A 15,875-nucleotide genomic window follows, 5' to 3' on the forward strand; every position below is an offset into this window, starting at 1 on the left:
TGAGCCAGTGATGACAATCTTGGGAGCTGGGCTGACACCTGTGGTTATCAGGTTTCCTGCTGCCTGGCACAAAATTTCTGTGTGCAACAAAGGATTGTTAATAGCATTTCAGGTGCACTCACTTTGGGTTTTTGGGGTTTTGGGTTTGTGTGTGGTTCTTTGTTAGTGATTGGCTTGTTGGTATGTAGTACCAACATATATATATAAAGATGACAAGAGGAGGAAAGTACAGAACACCACACATGCAGTAGGATTGGTACTGGGGTTGATTTGGGGATGTTTTAATGGATTGGTAACTGATAAAAAGCTGATCAAAATCAGATCCTTTCTTTACTGTATTCTTCTTTGGACTTTTGTCTAGAGTGCCTACAGCCTGCAGTGCATTTCATTTTCATATGTGAGTGAAAATTTGTGTGTGAATGTGAAAAATTGTTTGGCTGCACCGGTAAGAGTGACTCTGAATTCTGACATCCTGGGGCCAGATGTATAAATGATGTGTACGCACAGCAATCATGCATACGCAATTTCCACACACACAAACTGGTATTTATAAAAAACAGAATGTACGGTGAGAATGTGCGCACCTCAAGCCCTCAGACCAGACGTACACGTTTTTCCAGAGCCAGCAGCGAGATCTAAGTGTAATGAAACATTTTTTAGGATGATAACCAAGTGCACTGACTGAGTGATTTTTATGTAGTCTACACGGCGATCTTTAAATTCAAAAGGAGCATTTATAAACTTAATAATTATACAGCCATTATTTCAATGTGTCAGATACACACAAACCTGGAGAGCAGATGGTTGACTCTCTCAAAGACTGTAATTTGAGCAGAACAAAGCTTGGTAAAAGCAGAGACACGAAAAGAGAATACAGCAGTTTGTATTGTTAACTAATAATTGAGGGTCTATGTGGGAAACATATTGGGATACTATTCAAAACAGCTTGTGAGTATTTTTAATTTTAATCAAGTGGCACAACTAAATGTTTGCATCTGTCAAAGCTAAAACTATTCACTAGGGAATAAACTCTTAGAAGTCCCTCAGAATAAACCCTCAGAAGTTTTCAAGTCCAATAAATCTATCCTTTCATATGTTATGTCACGAGATAAAGAACTCCACATTTAAAAACTTTAAGCATAATTTGTGTTTACAAAACCCTGAAAATTAAAACTACCACTACTGTAACTCCCAAAAACTGTGGCTGCAGCTGAGCGCTCATTGTGATGGAGGCGCTGCCACAGCCGCCTCAAAATTTCGAGGAAACGGCAGATGTGGCTCTGTCTTGGGTTGTGGTGTGAATAAACATCAAAAGGTTGTCGTGCAGAGGAGGTGAAATTAGTGTGGGGCAAGGTGATTCATTTCAGCACAGTAAAACCAGTATAGGCATACGTGTAACCACTACCTTTTGCTTTTTCAACGTTATCCCAAGAGAAAGACGGCATCAAAAGATCAATCCATGTGAATTATATATTTTTTATTATATATATATTGTATATATCATTTATACAAATGAGGAAGTAGAGCTACACTTATGCAAATCCACCCCTCTTCTCCTCTCCCGATTTGAGAGTCCATACAAAGATTAGAAAAATAAATTCCTTTGTAATCTGAAGAAAATGTAATTGTAGGAAGGTTGGTGGTCAAAGTGGAGTCTGTCCAATAACATCAGCAGCAAAAGTGCTACTACTACTGGGAAGATCATCTTATCAGCAGTTAGATGTCAGTTAAGTTTTCATTTCCATCTTCTTTTGTCCAAACCCAATGCGAGGGGGAAAGTTTTTAGAGGAGGAATAATCCAGCACGGACCTAGTTTATGTAAAAGTACGTCTTTGAGCATTCAGTTTATTCACCTGAAGAGTTTTCAGGTAAAAATTAGTCTTTTATTGTCCAAATGATAAACTGGGCCAGTGTCACCCCCACACCAGCAAATCAAAAGAGTCCATGGGTGTGTTCCTCACTGTGGACTCTCTGTCTGCTGCTCCAAAGAACTCCACAAAGCCGTCCTGGAAGCAAAAGGATTAAAAACAAAAAACATTAGATTAAAATCTAAGAGTACATTTCTCTTTTCACTACATCCTGTCATTCAGCCATTAGTCAGAACTCACCCAGGAGTTGTTCTTGACCAGCCAGTCCTTTTGGTCAGTCAGCAGGTACGTCGAGATCTCCTCTCCCACCAGCTCCACGCAGTTCTCTCTGCCCTTCTCCTTCAAGTACTGACATACCACAGCCCCGAAGGCGACCAGGCGGGCGATTCGGCCCCAGTTGGCAGTCCCGTCTCTAAAGAGGATGTTGGCTACTGTACTGACGAACCTCACTTCATCCCCTTTGTCATCCAATGACAGTTTGTTGATCATTCCTTAGAAAAAAAAAACAACAACAACAAAAAGTCCAGATATTAGAAACCTATTTCGATCGTGCATTTAAGATAACATTTCTGTGAGACTATCAAATATTTAACTTACTTCCGCTGAACCGAGAACAGCATTTTAAAAAACAAGCCTTTCTATTCAGGAAAGTTTTTCAATCTTAACTCTTATTTTCTCTATGTTGTGTGTTGAATGTTTTTAACGCCGCAGCATCTTGAAAATCACTGCGAATGAAAAGTGCAATGCAAATTAAATTATTACTATTATTTACTAAGTGGATTACTTACTGCCTACTTAGTTAAATCTAGCGAAGGTTTCCTTGTTCGTCTCTGTGACTGTAAAATGGTTCCTACAGGCCAAAACACCAGTTTCAAACGTGGTGTCTGTGGTGAGGAATTTATGCAGTTAAACACAGCTTGTATTTGAGGCAGTTAAAACGCTTTGAGTAGCTTACGTTAGCTGTCTTAATTATAAAATCCACACATACGAATCGATACCTACCATTGTATGCATATCTGTTTTTCTCCAATACGTCGTCCACAACTCTTTTCATTGTCAGTAGATCGTTTCTTTCTTTCCAACGAGGATTCAAAAGTCCCGTAAATTGTCCCAGAAAACGTTTCATCAGTTGCACGGTGTCTTTCTCCAACGCTTCGTACACAGTTTGGGATCCGGAGACGTCGAGTTCGGACTTCATGTCTGGGGGGGCCAACATAGAATCATCGCTGTCGTAGTCGCAGTCCTGCTCCGGGGTGCTGGGCAAAAAGCCGTCTTCGTTGTCGCTGTCATCCTTCCGAATAATTTTTTGTGCATACCCAATTTTTGAGCTCACCGTGAGTGCACTCGGACGCTGTTCTGAAGTATTATTTGAGCTTTGATTCCCGTTGGCTTTGTCAATATTTGGGGGCCTGTCCGTCTGCGGGGATGAACCTCCTGAGCCGAAGTCCACGACTCCATTTTGAGGAAGAATGAGAAAACTCGTAACTCCGACGGGTTTCACGTTCCTCAGTATATTCATTTTGAAATTTAGCTTGGATATTGCGTCTAATTGTCAACCGTCATGAATGAGATAAGACGTTTGCTTATAGCCTGTGTAACACAAGATGCTTCCCTTGCCCCTGACGTACACTTCTACCGTGACAAGAATGTCACCTCCTCCTTCTTCTTCTTTCTTTTTTATTGTAGGTGGCAACCAGCGTAAAGGCGCATCACCGCCACCCACTGTATTTTAGGGTGAACCAGAGTGATATACTCCCATAAACAAAACAAACAAACAAAACAACAACAAAAAACTATATCGCTTGAACATTAAATTATTTTGATCAGACCAGTTTCTTTCAAGAAGTGGAATAGACTCCCTAACCCAATGGCAAATACACTTTTCAGACTCAGTTCTTCCACTCCAAGCTTCCTGATTTCCCTCTAATAATTCTCGCTCTCGGAAATACTTACTCCACTAATTCCTCTATTTGACATAGGCCACATAATCCTCAGGGATGTTTGTTTATTTAGTGCAGTGTTTATTAAGCATGTGCCATGATTTATACAGCCATGATATGTGTTGACAAACTATTTCTTCCTCTTTGCCTTTATTGGCGGATTGCAATACCAACTTATATGTACATATCGCCACCCACCGTACCAATATGTAGAACGGGTCTAGTTTACAATAGCCTCAAAAAACAGAACAAAACAAAACAAAACAAAACCAATTCGGTGTTCACTAAAAATTCTACTACTCATCTCTGAATTTATTAAACACTCCCTCCCCAAAAATGTTCGAGTTTGCAGAGATCCGACCGCAGCAGAAACAGTAGCCTAAGTGCGTCTCCCCATTGATAGAGACGCTGTGTGCATTTACGTACGAGGCACAGCAGCCTGACTTCATTAATTATCTAGATCTAATGTTAGTTAATGTTCTGTGTTCTTCTACACATCCAAAAGGTCACACACACAGTCCAGGTTCAGACATTGAAATTGTTTAGAGTAAAGCAGCCGTGCACTGGATAAATCCTGAGCTCCATCAGGGCTGTCTAAATAAAATACTTTAGAAGCTAAAATTTTAATTCCATGTTTCATATACTGAGGTCTAAACTGTGTTGACGTATGGTTGGTTTAAATATCATAATATAAATGTCCTTTATGAAATTAAGACTGTGTAACGTGTTAGTATACTGTACATACAGTTTGATGAAAATTACGAAAGTGAAAGCGTAGGGCTTAAATGAGGGATGTGAAATGTAAAGTTCAGTTTTACAACCCCGTCTTCATGCCATTTACACACACGCGTGGCTGTCGCTGGCGTCTTCACCATAGCAACGATCGCTGAGAATCATGGGTAGGCTAATGTAGTCGCTTCCGCTATCGTACAAAACTGACAAAAATACTTGATTTCTGAACCAAAATTGCATGGTCTTTTGAATTTGGTTTCTGGATTTTCGTTGGGAAACAAAAAAGGAATAGATCATGTGATTTCGTTTTTCGTTTTTGGTTTAAAATGAAAAAAGGAAAACCCATGTGACTTCGTTTTTGGTTTCAAACGCAAAAACTAATTGGCTTTATGTCCGCAGACCTGTTCGATATTCAATCCAAAAAGGAATAACGATAAAACGAATCGGCAAAAACCAAAAACAGGCCGGGTTTAGTTGGTTTTTCGTTATTTGATTCTGACACCAAAAACGGTCTTTTGTTTTTTTGTTTTGAAACAAATAACAGATTTACCGTTTGGGGGGTTTGAATTACAAATGAATTACGAATTATACGATGATACCTGGACCCTGGACCATTTGCTCTGCTAATCCTGCATTTCCTCCGGAAGGCTTTTACTTTGAAAATACTGCTACACTTCCTCGGGAATGCTTTTACTTTGGAAATATGGAGCAGAAGTTCGATTAGTTTCCGCCTCCGCTTTACGCTGCCAAAGTCTGACAGCCGCGGGTCGCCGGAGGTGTGAGTAGCGGTAGAAACACGTTAATGAGCAGCCATGGAAGACAAGGCACAGATACAAGAAGCGATTAAAACCCAAGGTGAAGTCGTTCGGAAGTTAAAGTCCGAGAAGGCGAGCAAAGAGCAGGTCAGTACAGTTAGCAGTGATCTGTAGAGGTGATGTGAAGGCCAGAATGTAGCATGCGGTGAACAGCATGTTAACATCTGCTATTTAACCCAACAGACTAGCCAGCCCCCGGAGAGAACTCCATTCACATTGCATGGATAAATATAAAACCCAGCCAAACCAAACCCGGTTCATTTCTGTCAGTTTACTGCGGTCTGTAGTACATCATGCCGCATACAACTGACTAACTAACCTAACAGTTACTGTCTGATTTATTATGAATCACTTCTGTTGTCGAGATACTTTATATGCACTGTTATAGCGAAATGCCCTTTATAAAATCAGTCAGCTGTTATTCTTACAAGAAGACCCTCTTGCTCTATTATATATATGCCGAATAGACTGTATGACTCCAAGAATTTAGCAGACATAACGCGTTATATTTCACAGTGCATATATGTTTAGTGATACGTGAGTTAACATTAAGTTACACCAGATATGAGCGGTGTTTGGAGTAGCTAGGTTCACGACATTAACAGCTAATGTTAGCTACGCGCGCTGGTGCCACTAACAGTTAGCTGTCAGCGTGCTTTCACGTCACATTTCAGTGGCTAACCCATGCTAACCGGGTTAGCTCGCTAGTGCTAACAGTGTTGCGGAACTGACAGAAAAGCAGTCAACCGACCCAAAAGCCACATATAGCAACTTTAATTTACAAAGCGGCGTTTTAACACAATTCTGACACGACACGCTGTTTAAACGTGGACTTCTTTCGTTTCTGTCCAAAATATGGTCGGACAGCTGACGCAATAGCTTGCTTTATTGACGCTGACATTTGCCACTGACCATTTAAATATGCAGCCAGGTTTCTTCAGGTGCTATCCTGCTGTTATTAGACCTTAATGCCGCACGTGTCTTTGTTATTAGTAAGCACACACAACATTACTTAAGACTAGTGCTTTGCGCCAGTGTTTATCTCTGCATTCCTGAAATACAGCAGAAAACACAGAATAGAAGTATTGTTAGGATTTTGAATGGAGTTTGGTGTAAGATAAATGTTTAATAACAAAAGTTTCATCTTAATGCATTAGGGGTTATTATGCCATCTGTTTCTCGGTGATCTTACCTTAGCTGAGTATAGCCCACAGTTAGCAGCCTTAATACTGTGTCTTATTCTCTGTTAGCTTTCCTCTCTGTCCTCTTGTATTTGCCTCTGTCTTGTGTGATCTGACTTGTCTGCTGTTTGAGTGTCATTGAGACCTTTTGCCTCTACAACATCACCAGTGATCACATGTTTACATTACAGCTGAGCAGTGTGCTATTCAAATCAATCACTACAATATTTATGATAGTAACACTTTGAGAAAATAGTAGAAAGTATACAATTGTAGTTAATAGTTGATACAGCTGAGAATAAAAGTGCTTGATCCTAACCTCCCGTCCTATTCCAAGCATCACAACACTGCCTGTGTGTGGTCTTATGTAGATAACTACAGGTGCCAGTTTTGCCTTTAACAGCAGATACCTGAATTTCTGCACTCATACCATAAAGACATTATATTGATACGCTAATTTAAGAGATATACATTTATTTTCTACAAAACCACCTACCTGACCAGGCATGATGCCAAACTCTTAAATATATTGATAGAGCAACATGAAAAAACGTTATATTAATGGATTTTGTCACCCTTGTTGTTATTCTTTGTTGCTTGCTTTACTGCTATTTGGGGGATAGTCATGCTCTCAATTTTGGAACTAAAGTTCCCATAATGGTTTGGGGGTTGTAAACAGGAAATTGTGAAACATGTCGATCACTTTTTCACAGGGCTTAAGATGCATCGTAAAACGTCCACAACCCAAAGATATCAGTTTACTGTCATAGAGGACTAAAGAAACCAGAAAATATTCACATTGTTTCTTAAAAAAATGACTCATAACGATTAATTGATCATCAAAATTTTTGCCGATTAAGGCTGCAAGAGCTTTTAAAATGTTAGATGCCCCAGATACACTAAATACACTGGACACAGAGAGCTGACACTAGGGTCAGAGCAGGACCCTGTCTGACTGTGTGTGTATGTGTGTATGTCAATGGGGGGGTGAGGGGGGGCTGCGATAGGCTGGCTGCTTTGATTGACTTGATACATCTCATGTTCTATCCTCCACGCTGTGATGATGATGATGATGATGATGATGATGCGTCATGCCCCGCCCTCCCCCTAGTGCTAGGGTTGCTTACCACTTTTCTCCTGTTCTTCCTGGCTGATCCCGGCTGACCTCGACCTGCCTCACCCTTCATCACCATCATCTACCTCACTGTCCTGGACATCGCTGCTCAACTCACTCCCTGGTTCTCTCTACTCACCCTTGTGATTGGCTGCTGTGGCTGATCCTGGACAATACCACTGGATAATGCTGTAAACATGATGCACTCCTGAACTTTTGGACTTTTTCGTTTGTGTCCCCTCCGCTGTGGGATGAACATGCTGGGCGTGTTTTGTGTTCGTGCTTGCTCTGGTCTGGTGGGCTTCCGGATTGCAACACATGTCCGATCTCTGCATTCTTTCGCCGGGATCACTGTGGCTCAGGTGGGCCTCTGGTGCTGTGTGCACATGTGTGTCTGTCAAAATTTCATGTAATAAAATGTCATCTAGTCATCAAGTTTCTCACTGATGTTGATAAATTCAGTTCTGTTAGAAAACTTTTACAATAAGTGTTCACAAAGATCTTATCTTCTGGTGTGTGTGTGTGTATTGCAGATTGATGAAGAAGTAGCCAAACTGCTGCAGCTGAAGGCTCGGTTAGGAGGAGATGATGGCAAACATCAGTTTGTCCTCAAGACTGCAAAGGTAAGACCACATGCTGCAACACACACATACATTTACTGTACATACAGAGCACTGTGTGAACAGGAACAGTCTCCACCTGCTATTAACATGCCATCTGTATCTGGATTCTAATGCACATCAGGAAAAAACTTCATCTTCACACTGTTGTTGTTATGAAAATGACAAAAATAGTAGCCAAGTTTCCATCCAAATCTAATGCACAATTTAACCAAATTTACAGAAAATCAGCAAAATAAAATGCAAAATAAAATGCAATATTTCCATCCAATATTGTTATATGAATATTAGGAAATGGGGTCATCAAGAGAAACAGTTGGCTGCACTGATTTTCTAGTCAGGTGTCGTTTAACTGGTGCAGAAGAAGAGAACACAATGAGATGATGTAATTAAAAGATATTTCTGTTTGCTTCACGTCTGTTTCCACTGCACTTTGTCACATTTTCTTTTTATCCATACACCAACTTTTCCATCTCAGTTAAGCGTTAACACTTGTTCTCAGTATTCAGGTATTTTTTATTTTTTATTTTAGGCACTACAATAAATTCTTAAGACTCACATTTCTGACAGTTAATCAGTTTATGCTCAACAACCCTGCTGATTGACAGTCTCTCTGAAACGTTTGAAAAGTAAAATTCAGCTGACAGTCTGGAAACACATCAACAAACGTCTTTTTGTCTCAGGGAACGAGGGACTACAACCCCAAGCAGATGGCCATCAGAGAGAAAGTCTTCAAAACCATCATCAGCTGCTTCAAACGCCACGGAGCCGAAACCATCGACACACCTGTTTTTGAACTAAAGGTTTCATTTCACACCATTTGTAACATGCTCATACACATATACATAGTGTTGATGCACTGAAGTCATCTCACATACAAACATTAATGTTTATCTTCCTGTCGGTGTACAGGAAACATTGACAGGGAAGTATGGAGAAGACTCCAAGCTCATCTACGACCTCAAAGACCAAGGAGGAGAGCTGCTGTCCCTTAGATATGACCTCACTGTATCCTTCATACCCCACAGACACACCGCTGTCTGCCTGACTATAAGGCTATAACTAAGTGTGGGAATTATTACATATGCCTTGAGTATTTTTGCTTTGATGTCAGATCATGAACACTTCATGATCCAAAAGTTCAAAGTAATGTCAGACTGTTTCTGCTGCCAAAGCAGAGAGGAGAGGAAATGTAGTTAATGACTGATGAGGTCTATCTGATTGAAATGTTGCATTTGTAATCATGGGAGCTAATTAACAGTGTGTGGATTCTTTTACTATTAAAATACAACAGAGGGTTTAGTTTTTATCATGCAGTTCTGAGCTGCAGTGATGGAATCCCTGTAGGAGTGAAAGCAAGTTTGCTCAATTAAAACACAGCTATAATCAGTCATTATGTATTTGGTGTTGTTAACTATCTCTCTGTTAGAAGCTGTTTTAAACTCAGTGACATATGGAAGTCTGGAACAGCAAAGTCAGGACTTTTGTCCCTGTCTGGATCCTGTAGGAATGATGACTTGATGTTTCCAGGGATCTGATTGGTCAGTAGTCGGGCTGTTGGCAGGTTTTGATCTGATCCACGTAGAGTTACGTGAGCCAGCTTCGTGAAACCGGAAAAGCATAAATGTTATTCAATAATAGTTTGTAATTTAAAATGAGAAAGCTCCTGATATAAACTACATTAATCCCTGATAAATCTCTCTATGAAAGCAGAGATTGGTGTGTTGTCCTTGACTTGCCTTCTTTCAGGTGCCCTTCGCTCGCTACCTGGCTATGAACAAGATAACCAACATCAAGCGCTACCACATCGCTAAGGTCTACCGCCGTGACAACCCAGCCATGACCCGCGGACGCTACCGAGAGTTTTACCAATGCGTGAGTCATCCTCAAATACACCTGTTTCCTCCTGCCAGCTGATTTGTTAGATCTCTGGAATCTGTTTAATTCACTTAAAAATCAAAATAATGAATGTGTATGTGTTTCAGGATTTTGACATAGCAGGGCAGTATGACGGCATGATTCCGGATGCCGAGTGCCTGAAGATCGTCTACGAAATCCTCAGTGAGCTGAACCTCGGAGACTTCCGGATCAAGGTTTGTCTCATACGTTCAGTTACATTCAGAGATGAAACTTGTACAGACTTTGATCGGCAGGTATCATGTCTGTAACCACGTCCTTTATTCCCAGGTCAACGACAGACGCATCCTCGACGGGATGTTTGCTGTGTGTGGCGTTCCCGATGACAAGTTCCGCACCATCTGCTCAACAGTGGATAAACTGGACAAGGTGTGGAGATGTACTTATTTAGAACACCTGATTTAAAGAAGAGCATCTTTAGTTTTTCAGCTGTGGAGAATCCACCTAAACTTAGACCTGAACCCTCATAGACAATGGTTAAAGACCTCTTCTTCTCCTTTTTCCTCTGTTCCCTTTCACCTTCTCATAAACGTCTGGCTTGGACCCATCTTCTCCTCCTCTGGTCCTCCGCTAGATGTCTTGGGAGGATGTGAAGAAGGAGATGGTGAATGAGAAGGGCTTGTCAGAGGAGGCTGCAGACCAGATTGGGGAGTACGTCAGTATGCAGGGTGAGACTCAGAGCGAATGTTGTACATTGTGGGGTAAATGATTATGTCACAGCTGCGTGAGTGAGGGCTCTAACTGAAAGCTGCCCTGTGTTCAAAATATGCAAGGGTCTAATGTTGGTGGGGGAGTGTTGCTGATGATGGATAAGTGTATAACACTGTCAGACTCTGGAAAGTTATCAGAGATTTGAAGAGAATTCTCAATTGCCAAAAAAATGATTCGTTAATAACGTTATGTTGATGGAAGGAAAAAGGCAGAGCTCTGTGAGGGCAGTGCACACGCTAGAGTTATTATTAAACTATAAATCAAAACCTACTCTGTAACCCTTTGTGCCAAGTATAAACTCAGCTTCAGTTCCTGTGGTGAAAAATGAAAAATCAATACCTTTCTAAATATTAAAGCTCTACTAATCAACATCGCAGGCCTACATAGGCTCAAAACACTGCCTGTAATGTGAAAGGCTCACATGTAGGGACACACAGCTCCATGGTGCTTTTAACTTATTGTTTGGTTGAACAACCTGCAAACTCTGCACACATCAACCTGGTTTCCAGCAGCAGCAGGCAGCTGTTTTTCAGTGTTGGTAGAGAGCAAATAAGAGCTAAAAGAGAGTGAATATTGGACTTACACCAGCTTTTCTAAATGAATGATAATGTTGCTCTGTAACTACTGGATATGGAAATAGGAAATGGTTTGTTTTCTAGGTGGGATGGACCTAGCAGAGCGCCTCCTTCAGGACCAGAAAATGTCTCAGAGTAAGCAGGCCTGTGCCGGCCTGTCAGACATAAAGCTTCTCTTCAGCTACCTGCAGCTCTTCCAGGTCACAGACAAGGTGGGACGTGCTGTTATTCAGCTACACATCATACGTTGTAAAATAACAGTAGTTTTTGTCTTCTTCTCTTCACCATGTTACCAGCAACTCTTTACTTCACTGTTGCCATCACCATAGCTCTGCTTCATGGCTCTCTGTCATCTGCAGGTGGTGTTTGACCTCAGTCTGGCTCGGGGTCTGGACTATTACACAGGAATCATATATGAGGCAGTGCTGACTCAGGCAGGCGTGGCCCCGGTTCCCGCTGAGGCCCAGAACGGGGCTCCTGCAGAGGAGAGTGTCAGTGTGGGTAGCGTGGCCGGTGGGGGGCGCTACGACGGCCTGGTCGGCATGTTTGACCCCAAGGGCAGGAAAGTGCCGTGTGTGGGTGTCAGCATCGGCATCGAGAGGATCTTCTCCATCATGGAGCAGAAGGCAGAGGTAATGTTTGGGCTATTGTTGGTGCTCCTCGAGTCAAAGCAGTCAGCAGGTGTGTGTTGTGCACACTCTAACAGTCACGTGTTGTTCAGGCTTCAGCGGAGAAGGTTCGGACCACAGAGGTGCAGATCATGGTGGCGTCTGCACAGAAGAACCTGCTGGAGGAGAGACTCAAACTGGTCACTGAGCTCTGGAATGCTGGAATCAAGGTGTGTTTGTTTGTTTGTTCTGTACAGCAGGTGTTCACAAACATTTTCATATCACAGACTAACATTCAGAAAGATTTAGTCTCAGGAACCACTTCCTATCAGAAGTTTATGTGTATTTTATTTAAGAAGGGACAATGCACATTAATTAACATGAGCACTTGGGTCCATCATGTAAATGTGCCACATTTAGCCATACAGGCTACTTTTCTGCATTATCTGCAGTCCATTGCAGGTTGATGGCAGGTTTGGATACATATACTGTAGCCAGTATTCAAAGAATGGCAGAGTTTCATATAATAGTCAGGGGTGGCCAGCATGAACAGATGAAGGCAGTATGAAAAAGCATTGAAGGGAGTGGAGTTACAACAGCTCACATTGGACCTCATTCACAAACAGTGTGTACACACAAATCTGTGCTTAAACTGTGTGTACGATCATTTTAAGCACAAATCATGATTCATCAATATGTTCTTACCTGAATTTGTTCTTACTCTCCAAACAAATTTAGAACAGGCTCCAAATGGTGGCGCCAATGACATGTTTACCAGCCAAATCTGTCTTTTCTGGCTTCTACTTCTGAAACTACTGTTTGCATTTCATCAGTAGTAAACTTGTACATTTTTACCATCATGGTCCTCTTTGCAGTGAGTGACAGCTCTCTCCACTGCTGCACCGCTCCAACAGAACTTTCCTTATATAGATAAACGGGGGCGTGGTAGTATGCTAATTACCAATAGCAGGCACACGCCTGTCAATTTAGAATCAGTCTGATTCACTAACATATGCATGGTGGTAAGAACAAAATCTGCATGTGTCATGAATCTGATGGTAATTTTGCATGTGCAAAGTAAGAACATTTCTACACACATATGTGAATGAGGTCCATTGTATATTTAGTATAATATCCATTTCCACAGCTGTTATTCCATCAGTACAACAATAATCATCTTATACTCACCACTCTTTCATTTTTGTGTGTGTGTGTGTGTGTGCGTGTGTGTGTGTGTGTGTGTGTGTGTGTGTGTGTGTGTATTTGTGTTTGTGTGTGTGTGTGTGTGTGTGACCAGGCAGAGGTGATGTATAAGAAGAACCCCAAACTGCTGAGTCAGCTGCAGCACTGTGAGGAGTCGGGGATCCCCCTGGTGGCCATACTGGGAGAACAGGAGCTGAAAGATGGAGTGGTCAAACTGCGTGTCGTGGCCACCAGAGAGGAGGTGCGACTGACACAGAATACACACAAAGTCACACCCTGCAGCTCCGCTGCCACACATACATGCACGCACAAACACTCACACTGTCATGAAGCACTGAAGTTGTCAGCTGACTGATAGAGTTGGGCAGCTCTTTGTGACAGTAAAAGCAGGTTTTGTTTAAGGTTTGTCAGGCTGAACATCACCCTGTAGAGTGATGTTTGAGTATGTGCCTCTTTGTATTATTTGTGTCTGTATTCTACAGTGTAAAGTGCATGATGACACACATGCACACCAGGCTTTGAAGTGGCTATAATTAATATTTTTATAACAATGTGTGAAATCACAATATGTCTGCTTTTGTACCAGCTGAGCAGTGTAGCACTTTTCACACAAATGTTAACATAATGTCAAAACAAAAAAATAAAATCATACATAAAGAATGACAGTTACACCTAATACCCAGTATCAATAGCAATATTTATGAATAAACAGTAGTCATCTCTGTATACTGTGAATACTGTAGGTATGAACATGGACAGTGTGTGGATCACTGCTTAACTAAAGGGGTATGCTTATTGTTAAAGGACAAGTTCACACATTTTTTCATGTCCTTTCTATGTTCCTAATGTGTTTCCAATGGAAGTGATCAGGGCCAAATCCACTGTCCCCAATCTGTGAATAAATGCATGTAAAGTTTAGCTGCAACCTCATCACTAGATGCCACTAAATCCTACACACTGATCCTTTAACATGTAAGATTTATCCAGAAAATTGTTGACCTAAATAAATTGGGGTTACAGTGTGAGTGTTTATGTGTTTGAGTTAACAGTGGTTAGAACTTGGTTGCAGGACTGACCTCACTGTGTCTGTTCCTCTGCTCTGTCTCCACAGGTTGATATATCAAGAGCTGATCTTATAGGTGAGATCAGGAGAAGGACCTCTGAGGCCTAGCCATTCCCTTCTGTCCAGCTACAACCCCAACCGCATCACCTGATTGGTTCAAACACAGACGCTTTGCAGAGCCTTGTACAGAGTTCCTTGTCTAATCCTCAACAGAGCATGTTGGACATGAATGCAGACGTGAAAACACACATCCAGTCTCATTTGTTGAGAAAGTTTACATGAAATGTCAGGTGTTTTGAATGATGTCTGACAGACATGTATTTGCTTTCAGTGTCAACGCCGTATAAAGATGTGCCCTGAGAAACAGATCATATATGTTCATCACACTACTCCATTGTAGGAAGTCATTCTATTACTGCATAAAGCTGCTGGACATCAGTTCACTTGTAAATCACATGAATTAGAAAAATAAATAGCAGAGCAGCATTCCTACAGAAATGCTTTATCTGTTCAGGACCAAGGATGAGAAACTCTGGTGCACACATCTACTATCTACCTGAACCCTTCAAATGATTTTCTGACGTTCAACTTTTAAGTTGAAACCTCAGTTCTTGACAAAACACATCTCATTTCTACCTGTATCAAAAATAAACACATCATCTTACTCCATACTGAATCATGATTACTGAGTTGTGCGTGCTTAGTTATAGTTTAAGGGGTGTCAGGGTCGACCAAATTACACACAAATGTAGAAGTGTATCAAGCCCTGCAGATTGCTTTAGTTTTATTTATTGGTTTGGTTTTGAATTACATTTAGTGAGAATGTTTTTGTTTCTTCACAATAAGGTATATTATTGATTCAAGATGATTGTCTGCAAAGTGTTTATATTCTAAACCAGATAACTTGAATTTAGAGGGTGATTCCACTGCCAAAGCAATATAATGGCTGTAAATGTTGATTTCCTTTAATGGCAAACTGTTTGGTATAATATCACAAAACTCTTTTGCTAGTCAGCAAAGGCCTGATGGATAGCGTCTTGCAGAGAGCTTCTCCTGGCTCAAACAGCAGCGGAGGATTATCAGTGGTTCTATCTCCTCCCATGTGAGGGAGCCTGCTGTACTGTGGACAGCCACCACTGTGAAGATATTTTTGCAGTTACACTGTGCTCTTATGTAGTGCAGGTTTTTCAAATCCACACAACTTGTATTAGTATGTACAAGTTTAACAAGGAAAGCAAGCATGACTGTCACTATAATGCATTACCTATATCTATGTGTTAGATCTTCTACAGTGATTTTTAATCAATTAAATTGATGAAATCTAATATTTCAAGGGTTGTAAAAACCTTCCAAAAATCCCAAATAATACTGACATGAATGTGAGTGGATGAAATATTAGGACCATAGAGGCACTGTGAAACTTTCTTCATCTGCTGCCTAATAAACTGACACCAGTGTCAGTCATTTGTAGTAAATGGACTAGGTGTAAAAGGATCATGCAGCAGACCAATTAAGCTGAGACAGTTTT

At 41.1% G+C, this 15,875-nt stretch overlaps 2 protein-coding genes across 3 annotated transcripts; one reads left to right on the top strand and one right to left on the bottom strand.

Moving 5' to 3' along the window:
• Nucleotides 1-1,462: 1,462 nt before the first annotated feature.
• Nucleotides 1,463-3,541, bottom strand: LOC137188938 (induced myeloid leukemia cell differentiation protein Mcl-1 homolog). Its single transcript, XM_067598529.1, has 3 exons — nt 2,871-3,541; nt 2,109-2,359; nt 1,463-2,006 (listed from the first exon to the last, which is right to left on the bottom strand). Exons 1-3 carry the CDS (start codon nt 3,385-3,387, stop codon nt 1,914-1,916), a joined length of 861 nt encoding a protein of 286 aa, XP_067454630.1. The 5' UTR covers nt 3,388-3,541; the 3' UTR covers nt 1,463-1,913.
• A 1,720-nt stretch (nt 3,542-5,261) lies between these two features.
• Nucleotides 5,262-15,016, top strand: hars (histidyl-tRNA synthetase). Of its 2 annotated transcripts, XM_067598526.1 has the most exons (14): nt 5,287-5,442; nt 7,648-8,012; nt 8,184-8,273; nt 8,954-9,073; nt 9,183-9,278; nt 10,020-10,145; nt 10,256-10,363; nt 10,458-10,556; nt 10,762-10,855; nt 11,558-11,685; nt 11,833-12,105; nt 12,195-12,311; nt 13,379-13,525; nt 14,396-15,016. In XM_067598526.1, the coding sequence occupies exons 2-14, from the start codon at nt 7,902-7,904 to the stop codon at nt 14,453-14,455; spliced, it is 1,569 nt and encodes a 522-aa protein (XP_067454627.1). In that variant the 5' UTR covers nt 5,287-5,442; nt 7,648-7,901; the 3' UTR covers nt 14,456-15,016. The 2 variants fall into 2 exon arrangements, with proteins under 2 accessions (XP_067454628.1, XP_067454627.1); XM_067598527.1 differs by lacking the exon at nt 7,648-8,012 and having other exon boundaries at nt 5,262-5,442.
• The last annotated feature ends 859 nt before the right edge of the window (nt 15,017-15,875 follow it).

The sequence above is a fragment of the Thunnus thynnus genome, chromosome 9 (genome assembly GCF_963924715.1).
Source record: "Thunnus thynnus chromosome 9, fThuThy2.1, whole genome shotgun sequence".
Lineage (NCBI taxonomy): Eukaryota > Metazoa > Chordata > Actinopteri > Scombriformes > Scombridae > Thunnus > Thunnus thynnus.